This window comes from Fukomys damarensis, unplaced genomic scaffold, assembly GCF_012274545.1.
Source record: "Fukomys damarensis isolate Sample0158 unplaced genomic scaffold, DMR_v1.0_HiC HiC_scaffold_25, whole genome shotgun sequence".
NCBI classification, from domain to species: domain Eukaryota; kingdom Metazoa; phylum Chordata; class Mammalia; order Rodentia; family Bathyergidae; genus Fukomys; species Fukomys damarensis.
In genome coordinates this window covers 21,029,912-21,051,994 of record NW_022900937.1, presented here as the reverse complement: position 1 = coordinate 21,051,994, position 22,083 = coordinate 21,029,912, and the positions used below count along the sequence as shown (strand labels likewise).

General features: G+C 37.6%; 1 protein-coding gene and 1 pseudogene across 4 annotated transcripts in view; both read right to left on the bottom strand.

The window, feature by feature from the left end:
• Positions 1 to 22,083, bottom strand: part of Lrrc49 (leucine rich repeat containing 49) — a 136,301-nt gene that overhangs the window by 103,144 nt on the left and 11,074 nt on the right. For all 4 annotated transcript variants that reach the window (XM_033756001.1, XM_033756002.1, XM_019208033.2 and 1 more), the window contains 3 exons: positions 20,731 to 20,934; positions 20,188 to 20,254; positions 9,870 to 10,013 (listed from right to left, as the gene is read on the bottom strand). In XM_033756001.1, coding sequence (XP_033611892.1) covers positions 9,870 to 10,013; positions 20,188 to 20,254; positions 20,731 to 20,934 — 415 coding nt within the window. The remainder of the gene's footprint in view (positions 1 to 9,869; positions 10,014 to 20,187; positions 20,255 to 20,730; positions 20,935 to 22,083) is intronic.
• On the bottom strand, positions 15,407 to 19,336 carry LOC104864672 (annotated as a pseudogene).

Sequence of the window (22,083 nt, the reverse complement as noted above, 5' to 3'; positions counted from 1 at the left end):
CTGTAACCTGTCCAACGGTGACTTTAACCATGACGTTTCAGCCAAAGGCTAACCATGTAGACAATGGTACACACTATGCAGTCTAGGTGTGTGGAGTAGGCTGTATCATCTCTGTGTATGCGAGCTTGTGATGCATGAACAACAACAAAAGGATGCCTTTCTCAGGATGGATCCTGCTGTTATGTACTACAGGGTTGTATATCCTTTTATAAAGTTCAATGCAGGTAAAATAAATCCATAGAAATCAAAATTGGAATATCTGGGAACTAAGAAGGTACCCAAGGGAACTTACCTATCTTAAATATCTTGTTCTGGATGGTAGTTACACAAAAGTACTCATAAACAAATCAATAACTGCATAGTGAAGATCGTACATTTTTGAGGGGCTGGGAGGTAGCTCAGTGGCAGGGCATTTGCCTAGCATCCTTGAGGCCCTGAGCTCGACCTTCAGTATTGACAAACAAAATAAAGTAAAGAAAAAGGAAGAAGATTATACGTTTTAATGCATCTAAATGATAACCTCAAAAAAAAAATACAAGGGACAGTCTTCACATTTAAACTTCTGAGGCTTTTTTTTTTTTAGACAAGATCTCTCTACATAGTTCAAGCAGACCCTGAACTCATGATGATTCTCCTGTCTCAGCCTCCCAAGGGCTGGGATTACAGGTGTGCACTACAAAACTGAGGTCCTGAGTCACTTTTCAACTAACAGTGTCTTATGATTTTCAACAGTATTGTTTTTCATGCCATTAAGAACACAGATGGGGCCAGGATTTAGCTCAGTGGTTCCACTGCCTGACTCAAAAGCACAAGGTTCTGAGTTCAATCCCTGGTACCAAAACAAAACAAACAAACAAAAAAGAACACAGATGATATGATATACCTTATAAGTGCTATATTATTACCTACAGGATTTTCTTCCAAATTACTGATATTCATTCTGTACATTTTGATATTACAAGATAAAGAAATAACCAATATGAACCATTCACACAGTTCCTTTGTTTGAAATTTCTTTTATCTACTCCAGAAGGACTGTTCAATTTCTGCTGCCCTCAGTCACATTGCTTGGCACATGATAGGCAATGTCCCTGGACCTACGTCAGTAATACAGTGTAACACAGCTCTACCAATACTGTACAGGGTTATCTTTCTTGTGAAATATTTCATTATTAAGAAGCAAGAAGAGGTGGAATTATCATTCTTCCAATGAAAAACACCTGTTTTAGTAATATTATATTAATATTTTTGCTATTCCATGCTTTTTTGAATACAGAATAATGTCTGATTTCACTGCCAAGTCATGGTATAATCTTTTAGATATATTCTGAAATGTGATTAAACTCATAGCATGTAACAACAATTGAAATGACACCAGTATAAACATATATAACCAAGTTTACATGTATGTAGGCAGAAAAATTGTTGTAGCCTATCCAACAGTGATTTTAAGATGTTATAGGTTATCAAATATATCCTGATTTCAGTTGTTAAAATATGGAAAAATATGTACATCTCAAATTAATGAAATATGATGGTTCTACATCTAAAACATTTCATTGAATTGAAAGACTTCAAAAAGAAATCTTATAATCTTAAAAGTAACCAGAAAAAGAAGTCCATCCCTACAAGGCCAAGTCCATCCCTACAACAACAAAAAATGGATATTTTAATGACAATAATAAAATCTCAAAAACAATGGAATGTGATCTTCAAATACCTGGGAGAAGAACTGTCAGCCAGGAACAATCTTAAGTCTTGAATAAAAGCAAAATAAGCACATTTTGACAAACAAAAACTGAGAGCATTTACTATCACTAAAATTATCTTAAAGGACTTTTTATAAATGATGTATTTTGGGAAGAAAACAGACTGAGATACAGACAAAGAGGGATGGGCCCAAATAAGCAGTTGATTGAAAATAGCAGCAATTAAAATACCTGATTTGGGGAGTAAAATATAGAAGATAACTCAGCAACACAAATCTGTAAATGGGGGCAAGGTTCCTGAATTAAATGATTCCAAGGTGCTTATCTGAAAAGAAGGCAGAGCCGTGCATCAACTCTATAGTTTAATCAAATGTGTATTTTAAAATATTAAAAGTAACTATTAAGGTAAATAAAAAATAATAAAGAAAACCCTATCAACCCAAAATAAGGCACAAGGAAAAAAAACAACACAAAAAGGTCAAATATGAAGCATGAAATAACACTGAGGTAACAAATCTGAATATGTCAGTGATCACAAGTAGTGTAATAGACTAAATTTGCAGCATTAAAGATCAATTCTCTGACTGGATGTTTAAAAAGGAGCTGTGCATTTTTTTTAATAAGAAAAAGGTTGAAAGTTAAAGAATATCTGATGTCATGCACTGAGAAGAACTTGGCATCATTCTGTGACAGTCCTGCCAAAAGGACATGAGCTGAATCTATCTAACAGGAGAAAACACCATTAAACCAGCCCAAACTGAGGGATGTTTCTTCACAAAGTCTCAGGCTAGGAGTCCTCACAAATGTCAGTGTCTCCTCAATACCAAGACTCAGCGACGCTTCCAGATTAAAGAAGGCTAAGGAGATGTGTTTAACAGCTCAATGGAATGTGCAGTGTTAGATTTTCTCATAAAGGACTCTACTGGGACAAATGGCAATATCTAAATGGGACCTGAAGATTAAATAAGACCAGGCTGTTCATTTCCTGATTTTGATAATAGTACCAGGACTAGAGAATTCCTTATTTTTAGAAAATATATTCTGAATAATGTAGTGATAAAGGAGCATCATGTCTACAACTTACTCTTCAATGGCTGACCAAAAAAATACATATAAATTGATAGAGAATAAGGGAGAAGCCAAGAGAGAGAAAGTAGAGGGAATATAGCAAATTATTATAAAATTTGGAGTTAAGTGGACTTTAACTGTGTACTATTATAATATTTTCTGAAATTATGTCAAATTAAAAAATTTCAAAGTTTATTAAGGAAAAAATGCCAGAAAAAATAACAGAAAGAATGCTGGTGTTCACAGTAGATTAAACAAACATTTAGGCAATAAGTATTATCAGCATCCTGATATATCCCAGGTACCTAAAACAGTGCCTGGCATGTGGCCCAGATCATAAAATATCTGCTTAATGAAGAAGTTAGTAATAAATAGATTAATATATAACAATAAAAGGAATGATTTTTTCAAACTTTTGTGCATCAAGAGCATAGCTTCAAAGTACTGAACATAAAAAAGACAAATATAGTTTGACTATAAATATTGATCATGTACCAGGCAATGAATCAACTTTTACAAACCTCAAAAAACCAATTACATGTAACCAACTTTCACTGATCATCATGCAATAATTTTTAAAAAGAATGTTATAAAAATAAGAAATCTATTATTTTCAAACTTTTTAAGTGTACTTATAAATAACATAATGAAAGAAGAAATCCTAATGAAACACAAAATAGATTTTAAATTAAATGATAATAAAAATTCAAGACCTATGGGAAAAAGATAAAATTGTTCCTAGAGGGAAATATATAACTGTAAAATTTAAAAGACTGAAAACTAGAATATGAAATATCTAACACAAGAAAATAGAAGAAAGAAGAAAACAAGAATGATGACAACAAACATCAACAAAATTATACTTTTTAAACGCTATCAACCAAATCACAAGCTGGTTATTTGAAACCACTAGTAAAATATACACTATTAGTCAAGAAAAAGAAAGCACAGAAAAATGTTATTAAAAGGAACAAGAAGAGCATGATAATAAAGCAGTCAAAATAAAGACAAAAAAAGGAGGGAAACCATGAAAACATCAAAACAGATAAACATTATTGTTACTAAATCAATAGTCAAAATGACCCAGTCTATTTTACAGAAAACTTCTGAATACCCAAAGAATGGGTCATTTTTATCTCATATAAACTGAGATTCATGTCCAGTGGGAAATCTAAATGGGAAATGAGAGATTATAAAGATAAGAGACAATCACCAATTTAATCTAAGAGGCTCATATAGCACTGATACCAGAAGAAGAAAAGGAAAAGAAATTATAAGCCAATGTCATTTATTATCATTGATGTGATATTTCTAGTAAAATATTAGCAAAAAGCATCTAGGAATGTATATAAAATATTGTCCATAATATGTGACCAAAATTCTAGAATGACTTAAAAATCTTTAAAAAAAATAATTTATAAATAGATTAAACAGAAGAGAATCTATGTGATTAATATAGATGTGCAGAAAAATATTTTAGTAAAATCCAATAATCACTTATAATCTCCAAAGAAACCAAAACTAGGAGATAATTTCTTCAGACTGATAAACTGTACCCAGTGGATGCAGTTAGTGATGCGTTTCCAGTAAAGCTGGCAGAAGAGGAGAATGTCTACCTGCACCTTCCTGCTCAGCTTTGGACTTGAAGCTCTTCTAGCTCAGTCAAGCCAGAAGAACAATAAAATGGTCTTAGTGTATTTAGGTTGCAATAACAAAATACCTTAGATTGGGTAATTTATAAACAACAGAATCCAGTGCTCATAGTTCTGGAGACTGGGAAGGACAAGGTCATGGTGTCATCACATTCAAGAGTCTAGAGAGGGGTCACCCCTCATAGCTGGCATCTTCTAGGTGTCCTCATGTGGCGGAAGAGTGACAAGCTTCTGTAAGCCTCCTATAAAGGCACCAGTCCCAATCACCTAGTCACCTAGTGGCCACCTCCTAATATCCCTGCATTGCTGTTTAGGTTTCAATGTATGAATATCAGTGTTTGTGGGGGTCACAAGCAGTCAAATAAATAACAAAAATATCAAATATTAGAGGAAAACTCATTATTTGCAAAATAAATTACAACTGTCTAATAGAAAACTTGACATAATTTATAGATGTATTATTAGAATTAAGTGTTTAGAGCAAGGTTGTTAGGTATAAGATCAATGAACTACAGTTGTTCCCATACATTAGCAACTGTAAGAAATCTATTTCTTACCAAAAAATTATAATAATAAAATATAAGATAGCTACAGGATGAAATCTAACAAAAAGTATATAATCTATCTATGCAGAAAACTATAAAATAATTAAATGAACTGAAAGACTCAAAATCATAAAAATGTCAGTTGTCTTCAAATTCAAAGAAATGCTAATCACACAGAAAAGCAGAGTTTTTCATTAAAGTTGACATGCGATTTCTAGACTCTATATGGATAAACATAGGCCCAACTGATTTATTTTAAGGGAAGGAAAAGAGAGAGAGAGAGAGAGAGAGAGAGTGTGTGAGGGAGGGTAAAAAAGTGAGGAGAGTGAGAATTGGATGTGAAGAGGAAAGAGGCAAGAGGAAAGAGAGATGGGGAAGTGAAGGAAAGAGAAGGGAAGGGGATGTTGGAAAACTCAAACTACTACCACTTGAGACATAATAGAAAGCTACTGTCATCAAGACATGTTACAGAGCAGAAAGCTACTGTTACTGAGATATGTAACACAGTAGAAAGTTAATGTCACTGAGATGTTACATAACAGAAAGCTACTGTTACCAAGATATGTTACATGTTACATATGGATAGTAATCAGTTAAACTCGGGAGCCCAGGCATAGATCTGCAGATTTATATAATTTGTTTTGACAGATAGATGGAGATTTTGCCATAAGAGAGAACTCACTTTTCAATAAATGGTGTTAGGACAATGGCTTATCCAACTAGAAAGGGAGTGGGGTAAAGAGAAAAAAAGAAACTGGATTTCATCTTCAAATCATAGACAAAAATCAATTCAAAAATAGATAAAAGATCTAAATGTAAAAAAAAAATAAACTTTCAGTAGAAAATATACAGAAATACCTTTATGTCCTCAGAATATAGGGTAGGATTTTTCATACAAAAAGTGGAAACAATAGAGAAAACTATTGATAATTCTAATTTTGGTCCATCACAGCACACACACACACACACAAGAAATACTACAGATCAATAGGACAAAAACTATCCTATTAAAATGGCACAGAATCAGTCTGTTCACAGGCGCAGCATCTCAATATCAAAAGAGAAAAAAATATGAAAATCATTCAACCTCACTGAAAAATTAAAATTAAAATCTCAAAGTAGTAAAATTCCATAGTTACAAGATTTGTAAAAGTAAAAGGTCTGCTGATATCAAATGTTAACACAGGTGAGAAGCCGCACGACTCTCAGGTACTCTTGATGGAAGCATAACCTGGTGGGGCCTCCTGAGACCACTTGGCAATATCTGCTTGAGTGGATGATGTGCCAGATAATTCTGCGATCTAGTGATGCTCTGCTCAGGTATCTGCCAATACACAGTTTTCAGAATGCAGGTTGCAACCAATTCCTCATTGGTCAAGAAATCACTAGGTTGAGGCCCACACTTTTTGAGGCCTTAATAAGAGACAGAATAGAATAGGACATGCTGGAACAGACTGAAGGCAAAGTTGGTATACGTTCATGAAATGCTTGCTTCCATTATTTATAATGCAACCATATAAGTATACATACAATAATTACATTTCAATGTCGATTTTGTTACTGTAGATTATGACCAAAAACTTCTGAAAGCATGTCTGTCCCTCAGGTAAACTGTTACATATAAATAAACAAAAAGTATAAAAATGTTATCTGGCCCATTGTGTATTTCTAAAAAAATTAGAAACAATATGATTGTTAAAGAAAAAAAAAGAATGCTTAATTATAATCAAAATGGAATACTGTATAAAAATGACATTTACTAAGCTAGAGCTATAGGTATTGACATGGAAAAATCTTAAAACATAATGTTAATAGAAGTAACTTACAGAAGTTATGGGCAGTATGATAACATTTATAGAACATTTAAAAGCACATAATTACTACATAAAGCAGAAAACAAAAATAGATATGCATATATATATATGAGAATAAACAACAACCAATTCAGAATTGTGGTACCTCTGCAAAGAAGGGAAGAAAGGTAATGGAGGAGGGGTTACATGAAAGGCCTCAACTGTATTTGAAGGGTTTTTATTTATTAAGTTGTTTGATGGATATACAAGTGTTGAAAAGATTACTTCCTGTTCTTTAGGGAATGTCGGGAATATTTCACAGATTTTAAAAAGGGCAAAACCACAAATTAAAAAGATATTTAGCTTGACATTTAGGAAATTTCCAGGAAACAGACTGTCAAAGAAACAAACAAAAAACCTTCCCACATCAGTAATATCAGAGGAAGTTTCTGTTTGAGGCAGAAGTAGGTCAAGCATTTGTTTCACATCCTTCCTAGATTCTATGGATGAAGCAATATACGTATACCAAATGAGTAAATTCATGGAAGTTGTGGAAACAAGAGAGTTGTCCTAGACAGATGCCCTTTCTGATGAGTCTGAGGAAGGTAGAACACTGATGGGGTCTCCCTGGAGCTGACTCTGAGCAGAGAGGACCTCAGCTCCAAGCTGCAAGGAGAAGGTGGAAGTGTTCTGAAAAGGCACAGCATCGTCCATACAGAGAGCAGGCGTGGACTGTGGGTAACCATGCACAGCAAGGAGGTGTGTAACGAAGTCTGTCAGCTCAACAGCTACTCCTGGAATGCTCACCCCTCCCACTCCTGGTCATACACAAGCACTCACACAGGCACCGGCTGGGAAATCTCCAGCTAGACCCTCAGGACGGTTCTCTAACCAACACAGGGTGAGAGGAAGGCAGGGTAAAAGGTGGGCATTTCCCTGAGGTGATGTTAATGACTGTGACAACAGAATCAGAGGAAGGAATGGCACTTTCACATGGCACAAAAGAAACCGGAGTCCTTCTATCCCCCAAAGTGAAATCTCTCTTATTTTGGCAATTCCAGTGTAAGCCTGCTCTTTCCCTTCTGCTTAGCCTAAAGGGAAGTCTAGTGTTGTGGTCAACAAGTTACACAAGCTAGTGGTCATTTTAGAGAGAGAAAAGGCCTATTCAGCTGCGTGGGTTTATCCTGCCCTTCGTTAACAGGGCCCTTCATTTAAAGATTGCCAGCTATCGAAGAAAATCAAAACCATGAAAAAGAATAAAATAGTCAGAAGAAGAAGTGTGATAACTGATGCTGGAAAAAAAAATATGCACAAAATTGTATGTTCAGATTTAAAAGTCTTTTTGGATCTTTTAAGTAAAAGAGATTTTGAAAAAGAAACTTAAAAGTTGGAAGAAGTTTCTTATTTATCCTTATATGTATATTAATATTTCCCTAAAATTAATATGTACTATACTTATGATAAATATATACACGAGCCCTAACATTTTTTTAACTTTGAAAATTAATACAGCTGGGGATTTAGCTCAGTGATTCTGTTGCCTGCCTTGCAATTCAATCCCTGGTACCAAAAAAAAAAAAAGAAAGAAAATTAATACAACTTTCTTTTTCATAAGATATTACTGCTGCCTAAGATGTAGCAGTAATAATGATTACAGATGACATTAAATGGGAAATTGAGTAAGCAATTTCCTGGATATGCATTACATACTTGCAGAATGAAAGCCAAAAGACAGGCAGGAATATGCTAGAGCCAACAGATTTCTGTTCCCCAGTCCACCAAAGCTTTCTAGATTCTTGCCAGATCTGGTATCCTGACTGAGAAATTTCTGGTTATCTAGCAGCACAAGAGATTAACCCAATCTGGATGTTGAAGTAAATAGTTCCAATATTTATATTCCATCTGGGAGGGAAATTTAGAAATTCCGCAATAAATTCATGTCTTGGAGAAGGTTCTGAAATTATCCTACCATCCTAGAAGATACAGTATTTTACAGCCTTGGATTTTCTGGGAGAACTTCAAAAAGAAACCGGTGGCACAAAGAGGCCTGGAGCTAAGGCAGAAAGGTTCTCCCACCTTTTCAAGTGTGCTACCGATATCACACTTACTGCTTTCCTAAGGAATTCAGTGTTTTGAAAGAGTTGAGTTAGACTGTACCTTTAAAAGTGCTTAAATGATACCAGAGACAGACTAATGCCACTTTGTTATAGGCTTTAACAAAGGAAATCTGGTAAAAGAACAGCTAATGTTTTTATAACTAGAAGTCATCTTGGCCTGTATCATACAAATAGAGCTGATCAGCTTTATTTTTAGAGTTCTCCATACATATGCAAATACAAATACCTCAGCATTAGCCCCTGTTTAGTTGAAGAGCTCTAGCAATAATATAAATGTAATTCAAGGTTGCCTAAGATTCAGAGGGTCCTGTCAGGAGTTTTGTCTCTGCGATCTAACTCTTTTCTTCCTGCTCACATGCTAGTTCTTTACCACTTTTATGTCTTTTCTCAGTCAACAAACCAAAAAAAATCCTGAAGACCATTCAGCCCAATGCCTTTATTTTAGAAAAAATATCAACAAAGATCCAGAGAGTTAAAGTGATTTACTTGAGTTGCATAACAAATTACAGGTGAAGCTGAGTCCAGAACTAGGCATGAGCTGCCCTAAGCAGTACTCTTGCTGATAAACCAAGTTTCCTCTCTAAAATATACCAAGGATGTGATAACATGTATCTTCACAAACCTCAGCTTCTCCTTTTTGTGCCTTTTTCTTCTTGGTGCAACAGATTATTTTCACCAATAACTTTCTTTCAAATTCTATATCCACTACAAAGCAGAATAGAATTCAGTATTCATTGAAACTACCTGTTTCATTTAGTGATAACATTTTTATTTTATTTCTATTAGATTTATTCTTAAAGATGCAAAACATATTAATAATACTCCCCAAAGCAACATATTACAAAACTTAGTTATTATATTCACAGTTTAAATTCAGAAAACAACTAAATAACCCTAGATTCTGACTTTGTACAAAGCAATACCATAACGTTTGTATCATTTCCTTAAAACCAGAAAGTACACATTGATTCCATTCAGTACTCACCACAAAAGTGATTTGATTGTGTCGCAGGTTAAGTTCAGTGAGTGAATCCAGCCCATTAAGATTATCAACATGACTTAAAAGGTTCCTGGCAAGATTTAACACTCTCAAATCACACAAATGATTGACATTTTCAATTTTGGCAATCTGTTAAAAAAATAGGGGAGGGTGATTAGCATACCTCACATATACCTATTATTTTAAAAACTAAAAATAAGTCATTGGATTTAGTGACAAGCTTATATGAAAACATTTAAAATCTATTTCCAATTTCCTATTGTTGTGGATAATATGAAGTCACTTAGTTTGTTAAAATTAACTATAAATCACAGTTTACAATTTGTCTATAGTAAACATTTGACATTAATTTCATCAAAAAATCAGGAAATCCGCTGTCACCATGGACTGCTGCCCCTCTGCCACCCTTCCTTGGAACAGCTGATTATGGACTGAAGTCTCTATGAACCTAAGCCAAATAAGTCTCTCCCCGCTTTAACTTTGGGTGACAGGTATTTTGTCTCAGCAACAAGAAAAAAAAGTGTTACACATAAATTTGGTACCAATGAAGTGGGGATGTTGCTGTGACATACCTGGCCATGTGGCTCAAGAGCCTTTGGGGCTGGCTTTTGGGAAGGGGAAGAATAGAAGTAGAGCTGGAATACCTTAGGCTGTTCTATATGGAAGATTCTGGTCAGAGCTCAGAAGACCAGAAAGCTGGTAAAGACAAGGCTCAGAAGATTTCTTCAGAGATGAAGAACAGCACTGGCTGCTGGACTCCAGACATGTGTGTTAATGCCTTCGCAGAAAGTTGGTATGCATTTTACTCATGTCCAGAGACTGCGTAAGACTGAGATTAAGGGCATTAGCAGACTAATTAATCTTGCAGAAGAAATTTCAAGGCAGTCTAATGTTGAAGCCCTGGCATGGCTACTACTGGGGGCTTTTAACCAGATCTATGTTGAAATCAAGAGCAAAGAGCTAAGCAGAATTATTTAAAATGTTTGAGTTTGGCTAGAAACGAAGGTCTTATAAATCAGTGGACTGCAAAGATAGAGCAGAGGAGATCTTGATTGCTAAGAAGGAACAAAATAGAAAAGATGGCCTGAGGGCATCATAAGAAGCAGCAGAACTCCACCCTTTGCAGCCTCCAAATTGCAAAAGAGAAACTCTTTGCTTTGAGAAGCCTCAGAGGACCATCTTCAAGAATGGTGGCAGCCTAGAGAATTTGTTCCTCGAGATATGAGTTCAGCATTCTCAGTGATCCAGGCACTTGACCCCTACAGCCAAGAGAGAAGGAAGCATGGCTACTGCTCCACTGGCAGCAAATATGGGTGTCAACCACATGGAATTGATTTTAGGTGCATGCAAAATGCAAGAGTTGTAGGGTTTGCAAGGCTTTCACCAGATTTCAGAAGAAAGCCTGGCAGGCCACGCTGGGTGCCCCTGACAGGGCAGTGTGTGAAGCTGAAGGTGCAGTGGAGATCCCAGACGTTTGAAGAAGCCAGGGCCAGGGATTGTCTGAGAAAAACTGCAAGGAAAGATCAAGCTGGCCCAAGAGAGATGCCATGGGAGCTACCACAACCAGAAGTGCTTCAGGCGGAGCCACCCAAGCCCTGTGTTCACTACTTAACACAGACTGCTGGGAATACTAGAAGTGGAACTTTGGGATTTAATATTTGCTCTGCTGGATTTTGGACTTGCTTTTATCCCACTCCTTTGTATCCCCATTTGTAACTTTAGGAATCCAAATGCCTATCTTGTGACACTGAATGTTGGAAGTGTTTAACTTTCATCTGTACAGGGGCTTGCAGGTAAGAGTTTGCCTTAAATTTCAGAGGAGACTTTAGACTTGAGCTTTTCATCAGTCCTGAAACTGTAAGGACTTTGGTAACTTTTAGAGATGTTCTAAATGCCTTTTGCTCAAAGGGATATGCATGAATCTTTGGGGGGTCAAGTGTGAAATGTTACAGCTTGTGTTTAGATGTCCCAGCAAAGCCTCATTCGAATGAGGTGGGGCTATTTGGGAGGTGCCTGAATCTAGAGGGTGCGATTGATTTATGGTGCAATGCTAGCCCGCGAGCACTAGGATTAAAGGTTAAGGGTGTGAGTGCTACCTGTCCTAAGCAGTCTGAATAAAATAAAAGGGCAAGAAGACACTGTTAAACTCTCAGTTTTGCTGCCACCATGAACTGCTGCCCTCCTGCCATCCCGCCTGGGAGCCAGCCGATTATTGGCTGAAACCTCTAAGAACCATAAGCCAAAAAAAAAAAAAAAAAAACTTTGCCCCTCTAACTTTGGATGCTGGAATTTTGTCTCAGCAGAAAATTAACTAACAATAGGTAAACAATAGTATTAAAATTGGTATAAATTGGCAAATATAGAATGGATATTTGACCTAGAGAAAGGAATGAAAAAGTAGATTTGGCTTAAGAAAAGGTAACTGAAAACTCTGACATTAGTTTTCTGCATTCCTCAAAAAAAATCTGTGTGGTCAAAATTATGTAATCATTTTACTAGTGGGTTTTATTATAATTTTGACTTCATTTGGGAAATCATAAGTTTCTATGATATGAATCACATTTCCATCAATTTATTCAATCTCTGATATTTACTCAGTACTCATATTGTATACCTGACATTTACTTGAGTATTGGAGAAACAACAGTAAACAAATTACATTCTCTGAAAAAAAAATTAGTAAGGCCATTATTTGGAAAAGCTCTAAGTGCCCAACACTGTGAGGGGTTACGAAGGCTGCAGACTACCTGCCAAAACCAAACTCACTGGAAGCCCAAAGCATGAACCCACCATGTGTGACAAAGCAAGCCTGCCCTCTGAGAGAAAGGGCAAGGAGAAGAATGAAACCAAATTCTCCTTGCTGACTCTGGTTACACTGCAGGATCCTGAAAGCAGTCCAGTCTGAACAGAAAAATTCAAAGGATTAGGATCCCCAGTGGAAAGTGAGGGTGAATGAGTAGAAATGCTTAAACGAGGAGATGAATACTGCTTATTTGGGGGCCATATGGAGGACACTGTTTGGAACAAGAGGACTTGAATTATGGAATCTGCAAATGAGCATCAGCACTGAATGCAGGCATTTGAGCTCCCCACAAGGAAGCGAGTGTTCAGGATCATTTCAGGCCTCATTATTATAGTACAGCAAGCATAGCACAACAGGGTGAGTTTCTGCATGGCATAAAGTAGGGTCCTTATAATTTCTTAACACTCATATTGTGAATTTAAGTAACAATGAGTCATGCACATGAAGAGTACTTTTCTTCTGAATATTAAGAAAATGAATTTCGCAATCATTTTAGAAATTAATCTCTTTGTATTGTGATGATAGTATTTCAAATTTTTCCTAACACTTTAAAGCACATTTAACTAAAAGAACAGCTTTTTAAATGTATAATCTAGTTTCTACGTTGTTATTTTGACCCAGTCTCATATGCAAGAAACATCATCTAGATTCCTTCCAGATTCAAGAAGAAACACATTTATGTGAATTACAGATTCAATAATACGTAAAGGTAACCTTCAGTTGTGTTTAAATTTGTTCTAAGATTGGTTTATCTAATTTATATACAAATGAAATAAAATACAAAAATTGCAAAAGAAGGAACAAGGTTAGAATATTTACAAATGATGGAACTATACAATAAGACATGGAGCACAACATTTCAAAATTACACAAGTGATATAATTTGACATGTATGGAATTAATAAAATTGCAAAATAGGCACCGTAGAAAAAGAAATCAGTAATGTCAGCACAAGCTTGAGAAATTTCCCCAAACTACTAAGGAAAAATGGAGACAGGAAGAATAAAAGATAGGATGGGAATATAAAAAACAAATAATATAAATATAACAAACATAAATGGAAGAGAAGCAATGTTTATATAAAATAAAACTCTCCTGAGCTCAGGAAAGTTATATAGCATGACGGCGCACAACTGTCTGACCTGATGCTATCGTTTGGATAAGTGGCCCCCAAAGGTCCATATATAAAGCCTGAGTCTCCAGGCTCCAGGTCCTAGGAGGTGATGTGGACCATAAGAGGTGGGGCCTAGAGAGAAGTCTTTAGGTCATTGGGGGTGTGACCCAAAGAGGACTAGTGGACTTCGCCCATCCTCCCGGACTCTGCTTCTTGATTTGAGATGTGAGTATTCTCTCCAACATGTGTTCCTACCATAATGTGTGGCCTTTGTCAGAGGTTCAAACAAATGGGGTCTCCTGATCTTGGAGATGAACCTCCAGAACTGTGAGCCGAAATAAAATCTCTCTTTACCTCTAAGTACTCCGAGTCAGGTACCTTTGTTATAGTGAATCAAAGCCGAACAGTATATCTTCTCCCTTCTAATAGTCCTGGAAATTTCTTTTAGAAAACTGTCCTTCTCCAATTCCACAGGACTCACTAATTAGGATGCCTTCATGTTTTGAATACTTTCTAATTTGGAAACTCTGAGAAGAGTTGATTCTTGAATATAGATATTAATCTATAATTTTTTAAAAATTATTAGGGATATCGTCTAGCTTCATGATTTGTAATCTGATAGGCCACAACAACTCTGATGGAATAAAGTCATTTATTCATCACAGCCACAAAGTCACAAGCATAGAGAAGATTATAGAAGCTTCAGGCAAAGGATAATATAAGGTAAAAGCATTTTTGATTGTTCAATGTATCTCATGGCAAGAAGAAAAGATGATAAGAATGTTGGTACGGAAAGCCCAATTATGAGCCACACCAATGAGAGAGACCCAATATAGACAGCAGGGAATACACCTTAATATATCTAGGGAAGCTGAATGTTCTAGAGCAACCCAGGGTGCACTGCCTGAATAAAGATGAGCTTTCTACCTAGCCATATAGAAAGGACAACTGTTTGCTTTCAGATAAGTAACCACAGGAAGGCCAGGTTGCCCCTTAGAAAGAGACACTGTGAGAGGGGAGTCTTTTGAAGCACATCTGGTTTCCTTGAAGCATCCTGAAGAGAACAAATTCTGATTACAACAACCCAAAATTTAGACCAGAAATGAGAGTCAATCTCCCCAATTCCACTGTACTCTCTACTACTCAATATCAATTGCTAAATCTTGGTGCTTCTGCTTTTAAATATTTATTCAGTCTACCCCTTATAAGATCCCTACTGCCACTACATTCATGCCATCATCCCTTCTCTGAAAGATAACTATAGTTAGTCTCTTGACTGTTCGCTTTGCACAAGATACTGCCCTTCTCTCCACCTCTTTCCATTCTGCTAGCCATTTCCTAAACACCACATTATTCCTCAGAACATTTGCACACCCATAAACCAATTATGTTCTATTTCATAAGGTGCATGAAGTAATTTTTTATTTCCAAATGGGAGTAAATTCAAAAGACAACATTCTAGTTTTTTTAATTACCCGATGCTATGTTTATAGAACTAGACATTCGCTGGTTACTTTATCATCTTCCTTTTTTTTTTTTTTTAGCTATTGCATTATTAGTCACTGTGTGCAATTTCTGAGTTCTCTGCTCATGTCCACATCTCATTTTGCCCTAATGTCAACAATAAAGACCAGGAAAACACAAACACACACACACACACACACACACACACTTCACTTTTGTGAGTCCTTTTCCCACTTTTACATATTCAAAGCTGGGGGCTTGGTCAAGAATTCAGAAGTTCTCCCAAAGTCCTCATCAATGACTCACAAAGAAATCTTTGGAGGCTATTTTTTCCCAGAGCAATCTCCATGACCACCTTTAGCTTTCCATGGACAGTGGTTGCAAACTCCTTCACTTTTGAACTTTTGTGTTTACCTTTGTTATTATCAAAATAATGTGCAGAACTGCAATGAGGTACATGAAGTCTTCAATCTCACTAGATGTCACATATACCTTTAACTCATTCAGAAATAACCTGATCAAGTTCAAAGACTTTATTATTATTGTTCCAATTAAACATCCTGAAAATAGTGGAAGGTCAGAAAGATGTTCTGGTGGGGTTAGCTCTTCTGTGCCAGAAATGTTCTGAAGTCAGTGGCTGATCTCAACCCCAGGCAGAGATCAGAGTAGAAAGTACACTCTGGTACACCGGGCTGTCCTCATGCCAGGTCTGCACAGTAGTTATGACCTCATGAAGTGGGGTCTTACAGAATGAAGGAGTCTGTATCTTCTTCCGGTTGTTCCTTGAAGCCTTGTGCCATGCTTTCCAACACATTCTGAACCACTTTCTGGACTCTGTCAAACAACACTGTAACTTCTTCATCTGAATCTCTTTTCTGAATCAAGGAACTTCCAGTGACCTCTTTCAGAATGCCACAAAGTAATAACACTAAAAAAATCTTTTCATGGTTTGAATGATCACAAGACTCCCATGAAGAAGTTGTATCTGAAACTTTGGGTCTCCAAGGTCAACTATGACACCTTTACACAGAGACAGGTAGGTCTGGATGATGGAGCTTCAGGTGATCTTCTTCTTGGTCCTGAAGAAAAGACAAACCCTTGCTTTCTAATCAAAACCCAGTGTCTTCCAAGACAGACAGGTGGACTTTCCCTTTCAAGCTCAACTTGTGCTCAAAATGGGCGCTTAGGGCCAGGAATTTAGCTCAGCAGCTCGGTGGCCTGCCTTGCAAGCGCAAGGACCCAAGTTCAATTCCCGGAACCAAAAAAAAAAAAAAATGGGCACTTAGCCAGCAGTGGTGGCTGAAGGCTTATAGGGTGGTGGCCCTGCTGAAGTTCCAGGTCTTCTCAAACAGTGACTGCAGAAGGGACTCCAGGTCTGTCTTTGACACCTCAAGTGCTTTCAAAAGTTGGTTCAGTTTCCTCTGGGTTGTGGAGAGCAGGCAATCTCAGCTTTTTGAATGGTTCAGCAAGTACCCCATGTAAACCAAGGCCAACTTGGGCTGCACTGGGTGTGTGTCCTGGATCTGCACTTTACACTTATCCTTGATCATCTGGGGCTGCTTCCCTGGAACCAGTCATTGATGAGCTCCAGGACATCCCCTGCCTGTCCCCAGGAGCACAGGCAGTCCAGCAAGACGCAGTAGCCCTTGTCTGCAGTGCCCTCCTCCTGGCTCCTTAAGGTGGAGATCATACCACAGCTAAATACAGGGATGGTGGACCCTGGTAGGAACAAAGGGATTTTATAGCCATCAACCTTAAATACTTTTAGATACTGTATTCTGGAAGCACAGAGGCAAACTTATTAACAGTGTAAATGGGCCAGGGATATAGCTCAGTGGTGCTGGGCCTGGCTGGCAAGTACAAGGTCCTGAGTTTGATCCCCACTACCACACACACACACATACACACACACACACACACACACACACACACACACACACACACACACAAAGAGCCAGTATAAAAGTTTGCCTCTTCATTATCCTCCAGACTTTTATGAATGCTTTCCCAGAAAATCACATTGATTTCTAGCAAATGGATTCAATGTCATTTATAGATAGTGTTTTGTCCACAATGCTCACATTCTCCTTTTCCAGTTCCTCTTGGTCCTCCTGACACTCTCTTAATGCCCTCTAGACACAGACATTCGCAACGGCAAATAACATGGATCAGCTTTGCTATGTGGGTGCAGACAGTGCGCTTGTGGGCATGCTGACAGAACCTCCAGGCAGCCAGTGGGTTCATCTGGATCAGCGTGATACAGTGCTCACACCAGACCTCCTCCAGCTGGTTCATGGGCAGGAAGGAGCTGAAAATGAGGCTCAGCGGGCACTGAGACACAGGTTAAGACTGTTTCCAGAGGAGCCAAAATAAGCCCCATAGGGCATATTTTCCAAAACTTCACAGCTTGCACAGTTTTGATTTTCAACAGCATACCCACAAAGGCCACTCATGCTTTCTCGGAGTTGTCATGGAGACTGCAGCTGAGTGCTAGCCATACCTGTTTTGGCAATAGCAATAGCAATGTCTTGGTTTGTTATCCAAAATTATCAGCAGGCACTTAAAGACAGAGCAATGCACATCAACTGAGCTGGTACTAAATACCAGCTCCCTGGTCACTTTCCTCAGGGAATCAATGAGAATGGTGGGGGCCATAATTTCCCAGTATTTGGAGTTTATTTTACAAACACCAACGATCCCTGTGGATCAGACCATTGGACAAGGATCTTCTAAAAGGGTATACAGTTCTTCAAACTGTTTGTAAATTTCACTCTCCATCGCCATAGCATGGGAGTTAGGATCCAAAATAGGAAATTCCTCAGCAAAAAACGAGGCAGCGTTTCTGGCTGTTAAGCCTCTCCAAAGGATGGGCTTATATAATTCTATAAAGCATCTCTTCTACTCCCCACTGAACATTCTTTTGGTGGTGAAAGTATCTCAGAAACTCCTATACTGGAGTGCAATGGAGACCTCTTAGAAAATGGGTGCCATGGTACATCAAGTCCTGGATGCAGTCATTTTTAAATTTCCAGTATTTTCCCTAAAGCCTTTTTCTAAACTTTGAAATAAATTTCTGCAATGTGCACCATCAGAGATTTTTGTAATCCCTGTAACTGGTTTTTAATAGTTTCAAGAATCATTTTAATAAAGTTTATATTCCAACTGAAGAGAGAACTAAGAAATCTTCTCTCTTCCTTCTTGATGTATCTAACATTTATGAAGCACTCCGGCAGCAGCATCTTTAATTTCTCTGCTCTTCTCTGAGTCCTAATCAAAGGAATATGAAGCCTGATGAACACGCCAGAGCCAACACACATCTGCACCCGCTCCAGTCTCCAGACTTCTCAGCAGCATGACAAAAGCTGTCTTTCCCAGGTCCCCCTTAGCAGGCAGGCCCTGCTCCCACCACCTGAGGCACAGAGCCTGGATGGATCTCTGCAGCCTGCATTTAGAGTCACGACGCATACAAAATGCCAGTTAGTATTACGGCACATTCCAGCAGGGCCTCGTAGCTGTCACTTTCATTTACTGCAGAGACAGAAGCCAGAATCACAGACGTAATTGCACGGAATATTTCTAGGCTGTTTTTCATTTTTGGACTTTGCTCTGTTTCCGTATTATCTTCATCTTGGTCTTCTACTATCTGCCACCCATCCACTGGGCTTTCTAACAACACTGTTAATAAATTCTTCAGTCTTTGCCATAATTCTTTTGTTTCCTTGAAAATTCATCTAGTAACTCATTTAGGCTGAAAGGATCAGAGACATCTTTATCAAGTTGAACAAATTGTAGCTCTCCAACCAGTTCTTTAAACTCAGCCAGTACAAATGTCTCCCATTTTTCCATGACAGATGAAACTATTCAAACGGCCCCTAACTCATCCTTTCGCGCGCACTGGAACTAGATTCAAAAGCGATTGACAGCAGCCGCCACTCAGCACTTCAACCACTGCCGCTTTGACCGGAACTGAGCCTGAGCTCCGCCTTGCCCACACTCTGGCAGAGCCCCGCCTCTGACGGCCAAGGCCCACCCCTGATCGTGGTCTCACGCCCCTACGTTCTTAGACCGCTAGCGTCCTTCCCGGACTGTACGTGCTCTGACGTCACCACGCTAATGGGCGTTCCCCCAGCCTTCAGGAAGAGGAAAGGAGGGGAGGAGAATGGGAGTAGGAATAAATAGCGAGAAAGGGAAAGGAAAGAAGGAAAGGGAAGAGAAAGAAGAAGAAGAGGTGGGAGCCAGAGGGACAAAGAAGAGGAAGGGAGAAGAGAAAAGAAGTGGGAGGGAGAAGGAGGAAGCTCATTCCATCTTGAGTATCTTTTGACTTTAGAAATCAGAGGTCACTCTGGCTATTCGTTTTTGTTTTGGGATACTACGGATACTACAAGCTTACTAGATTTAGATATTTTGAAACCAGACTCAAATTTTCATTTAAATTTTTCTTCTTGTAAATACAGAAACGAGAAATAATTTCTACAGTATAAATGTTTAATCTTAGACTACAGAATATTACAAACATGCTTATAAGATACATAACACAGGTGTGCTAACAAAGAACAGCATTCTTCAGAATCGTGGTTGGTAAATAATGCTGAATTGTAAATAGTGCCTACATAGACTGCACAGATCAAACGACATAGTATTCATTTATAGGTGCACTTGAAGATCCCAGGTAGTGCCTGAGAACCCTTCAAGAGATCATTTGAAAACCATACAAATACTCCCTTAACTATAAGGACTCCAAATGTTTTATCTGTGATTTACTGCTAATTGTTACCCAAACTTGCATGTATAGGCTTAATACCTTCAATGACTCAGTAAAATAATTCTTGAAAAATCTCAATGCAAGTATGGTCCTTAAAAGTATTATAATACAAATTTCCTAGACATTTCCTCTAAAAAGAAAGAAAAGGGCTTCACAATACCTGATTCCCATGAAGGTCCAAAACATCTAAGTTTTTTAGATTCTCCAGATTTGAGATTTTCTTGATTCTGAAAATCAGATTAAGTTGAGTAGAAATATGGATGCAACACATTTATCAATAAATAAAAACATACTAAGGTGTTAAGATATAGCTCATTTTTATATTTTAATTTACTTCTCTCTGTATACATATATACAGCAACTATTTATATATTAAGCATACATTGGCTAAGAGTTTTTCGCGGGTTTTTTTTTCTTTTTTTTGAGACAGAGTCTAGTCTCACTTTGTATGTAATTCAGACTGGTTTTGAACTCACTATGTAGCCCAGGGTGGCCTTGAACTAATGACAATTTTCTTGCCTTGGCCTCCCAAGTGCTGGGATTCCAGGTGTGCACCACCACACCCAGCTCTGATTCGCTATTTTGTGAAAAGCTTTTAGTTAGTAAGGTATCCCATTCTGAGTTGTCATCAAAACACCATATGACTCCACATTAGTTCTAATGTATATTAGGCTACAGACAAAAACTGCTTTTCAAAGAATACCTGTTTTTTCCCAACAGAAGCACACGGAGGGATCGCAAAGTAGAAAGCCCACTAATTTCTTCAATCTGGTTATCATATAAATCCAAAAATATTAACCTCTGTAGATTAGAAATATTTTGAATCCGAGTTATAAAATTGTGTTGAAAGTTCAACAGACGAAGGTGTTCTTCTCCATCAATAATAGGACATACAGTCAGCTTTTGCCTAGAAAAATTGTTTAAAGTCAGTATAATTCAGATTCAGCAGTCTCCCTCATTTTCCAATATTATTATTAGTATCTTTGTGCTGTCATGTTGTGAGAAGTAAATGATAAGTTGGACCACTTCCAACTCCCATGTACCATGTGACCTGTATTTAATTGCAAATCATACATGAAAAAGCAATAGACTTTGACAAGAGGAATTACTAAAATTAAGTCTAACCCTCATTGCATTAAATAAATCTCCAGTGTCAATTATATCACATGGAAGTGACTTAACATCAGAAAAGTTTCAAATGTAACTGTCTGCTGTGGTAGAGGTTTAGATGGTCAAAAGAACCACATCACATAACCAGAGAACTGCACTGGCATCAGTGCACTGGTGTAAGAGACTGGCAGGCAACCAAGCCATCAGAGCAGAAACCAGATAAAAGTGTCTCCTTTAGAGCATGGTTCATGACTTAGATGAGATTTTCACAACAGCGAGAAATTCAACTATCTATAGTTCACTTTGATGTAAAGAAAAATTTCATTTTGAAGCTCATAATGGTAAGGTGGTCCTAATAGAACATTTCCACAGAAGCTTAGATTTTAGGTTGACATGTTCAGCACTAACTTTGAACTTTTAGGGTATTTAGAGTGCTCCAGGAGAGAATGAAACATTAACAATGCAAGCTTTCAGCTATACTTAAAATACTAAGCCTCTTGTATGCAAAAGTTACATCACATGTGAAGTAATGAAATAAAGGCTCTTTAAGCAAGTTTTCTACCAGTATGATAATATGGCCAGAGAGAAAGTACTGAGTGCTGCTGTTCTGAAAGGTTCAAAAGAGTTATTGAAGGAAAATATCTCTCTGTGTGTGAATGATTATAACAGAGAAGTTTATTAGAACATATTTTCTTTCAGTAAAAATCAAGTTATTATATAAGCTTTAAAGAAAGAAATCAGAGTGCTATAAGCACAAATAAAACTGTAAGAGTGATCAGGATTCTCCTTACAATAAAAAATTTATGCCAGGTGTGGTGGCACACACCTGTAATCCCAGCACTCGGGAGGCTGAGGCAGGAGGATTGCTATGAGTTCAAGACGAGCCTGAGCTACATAGTGAGTTCCAGGTCAGTATCAGCTACATAGTGAGACCCTGTCTCAAAAA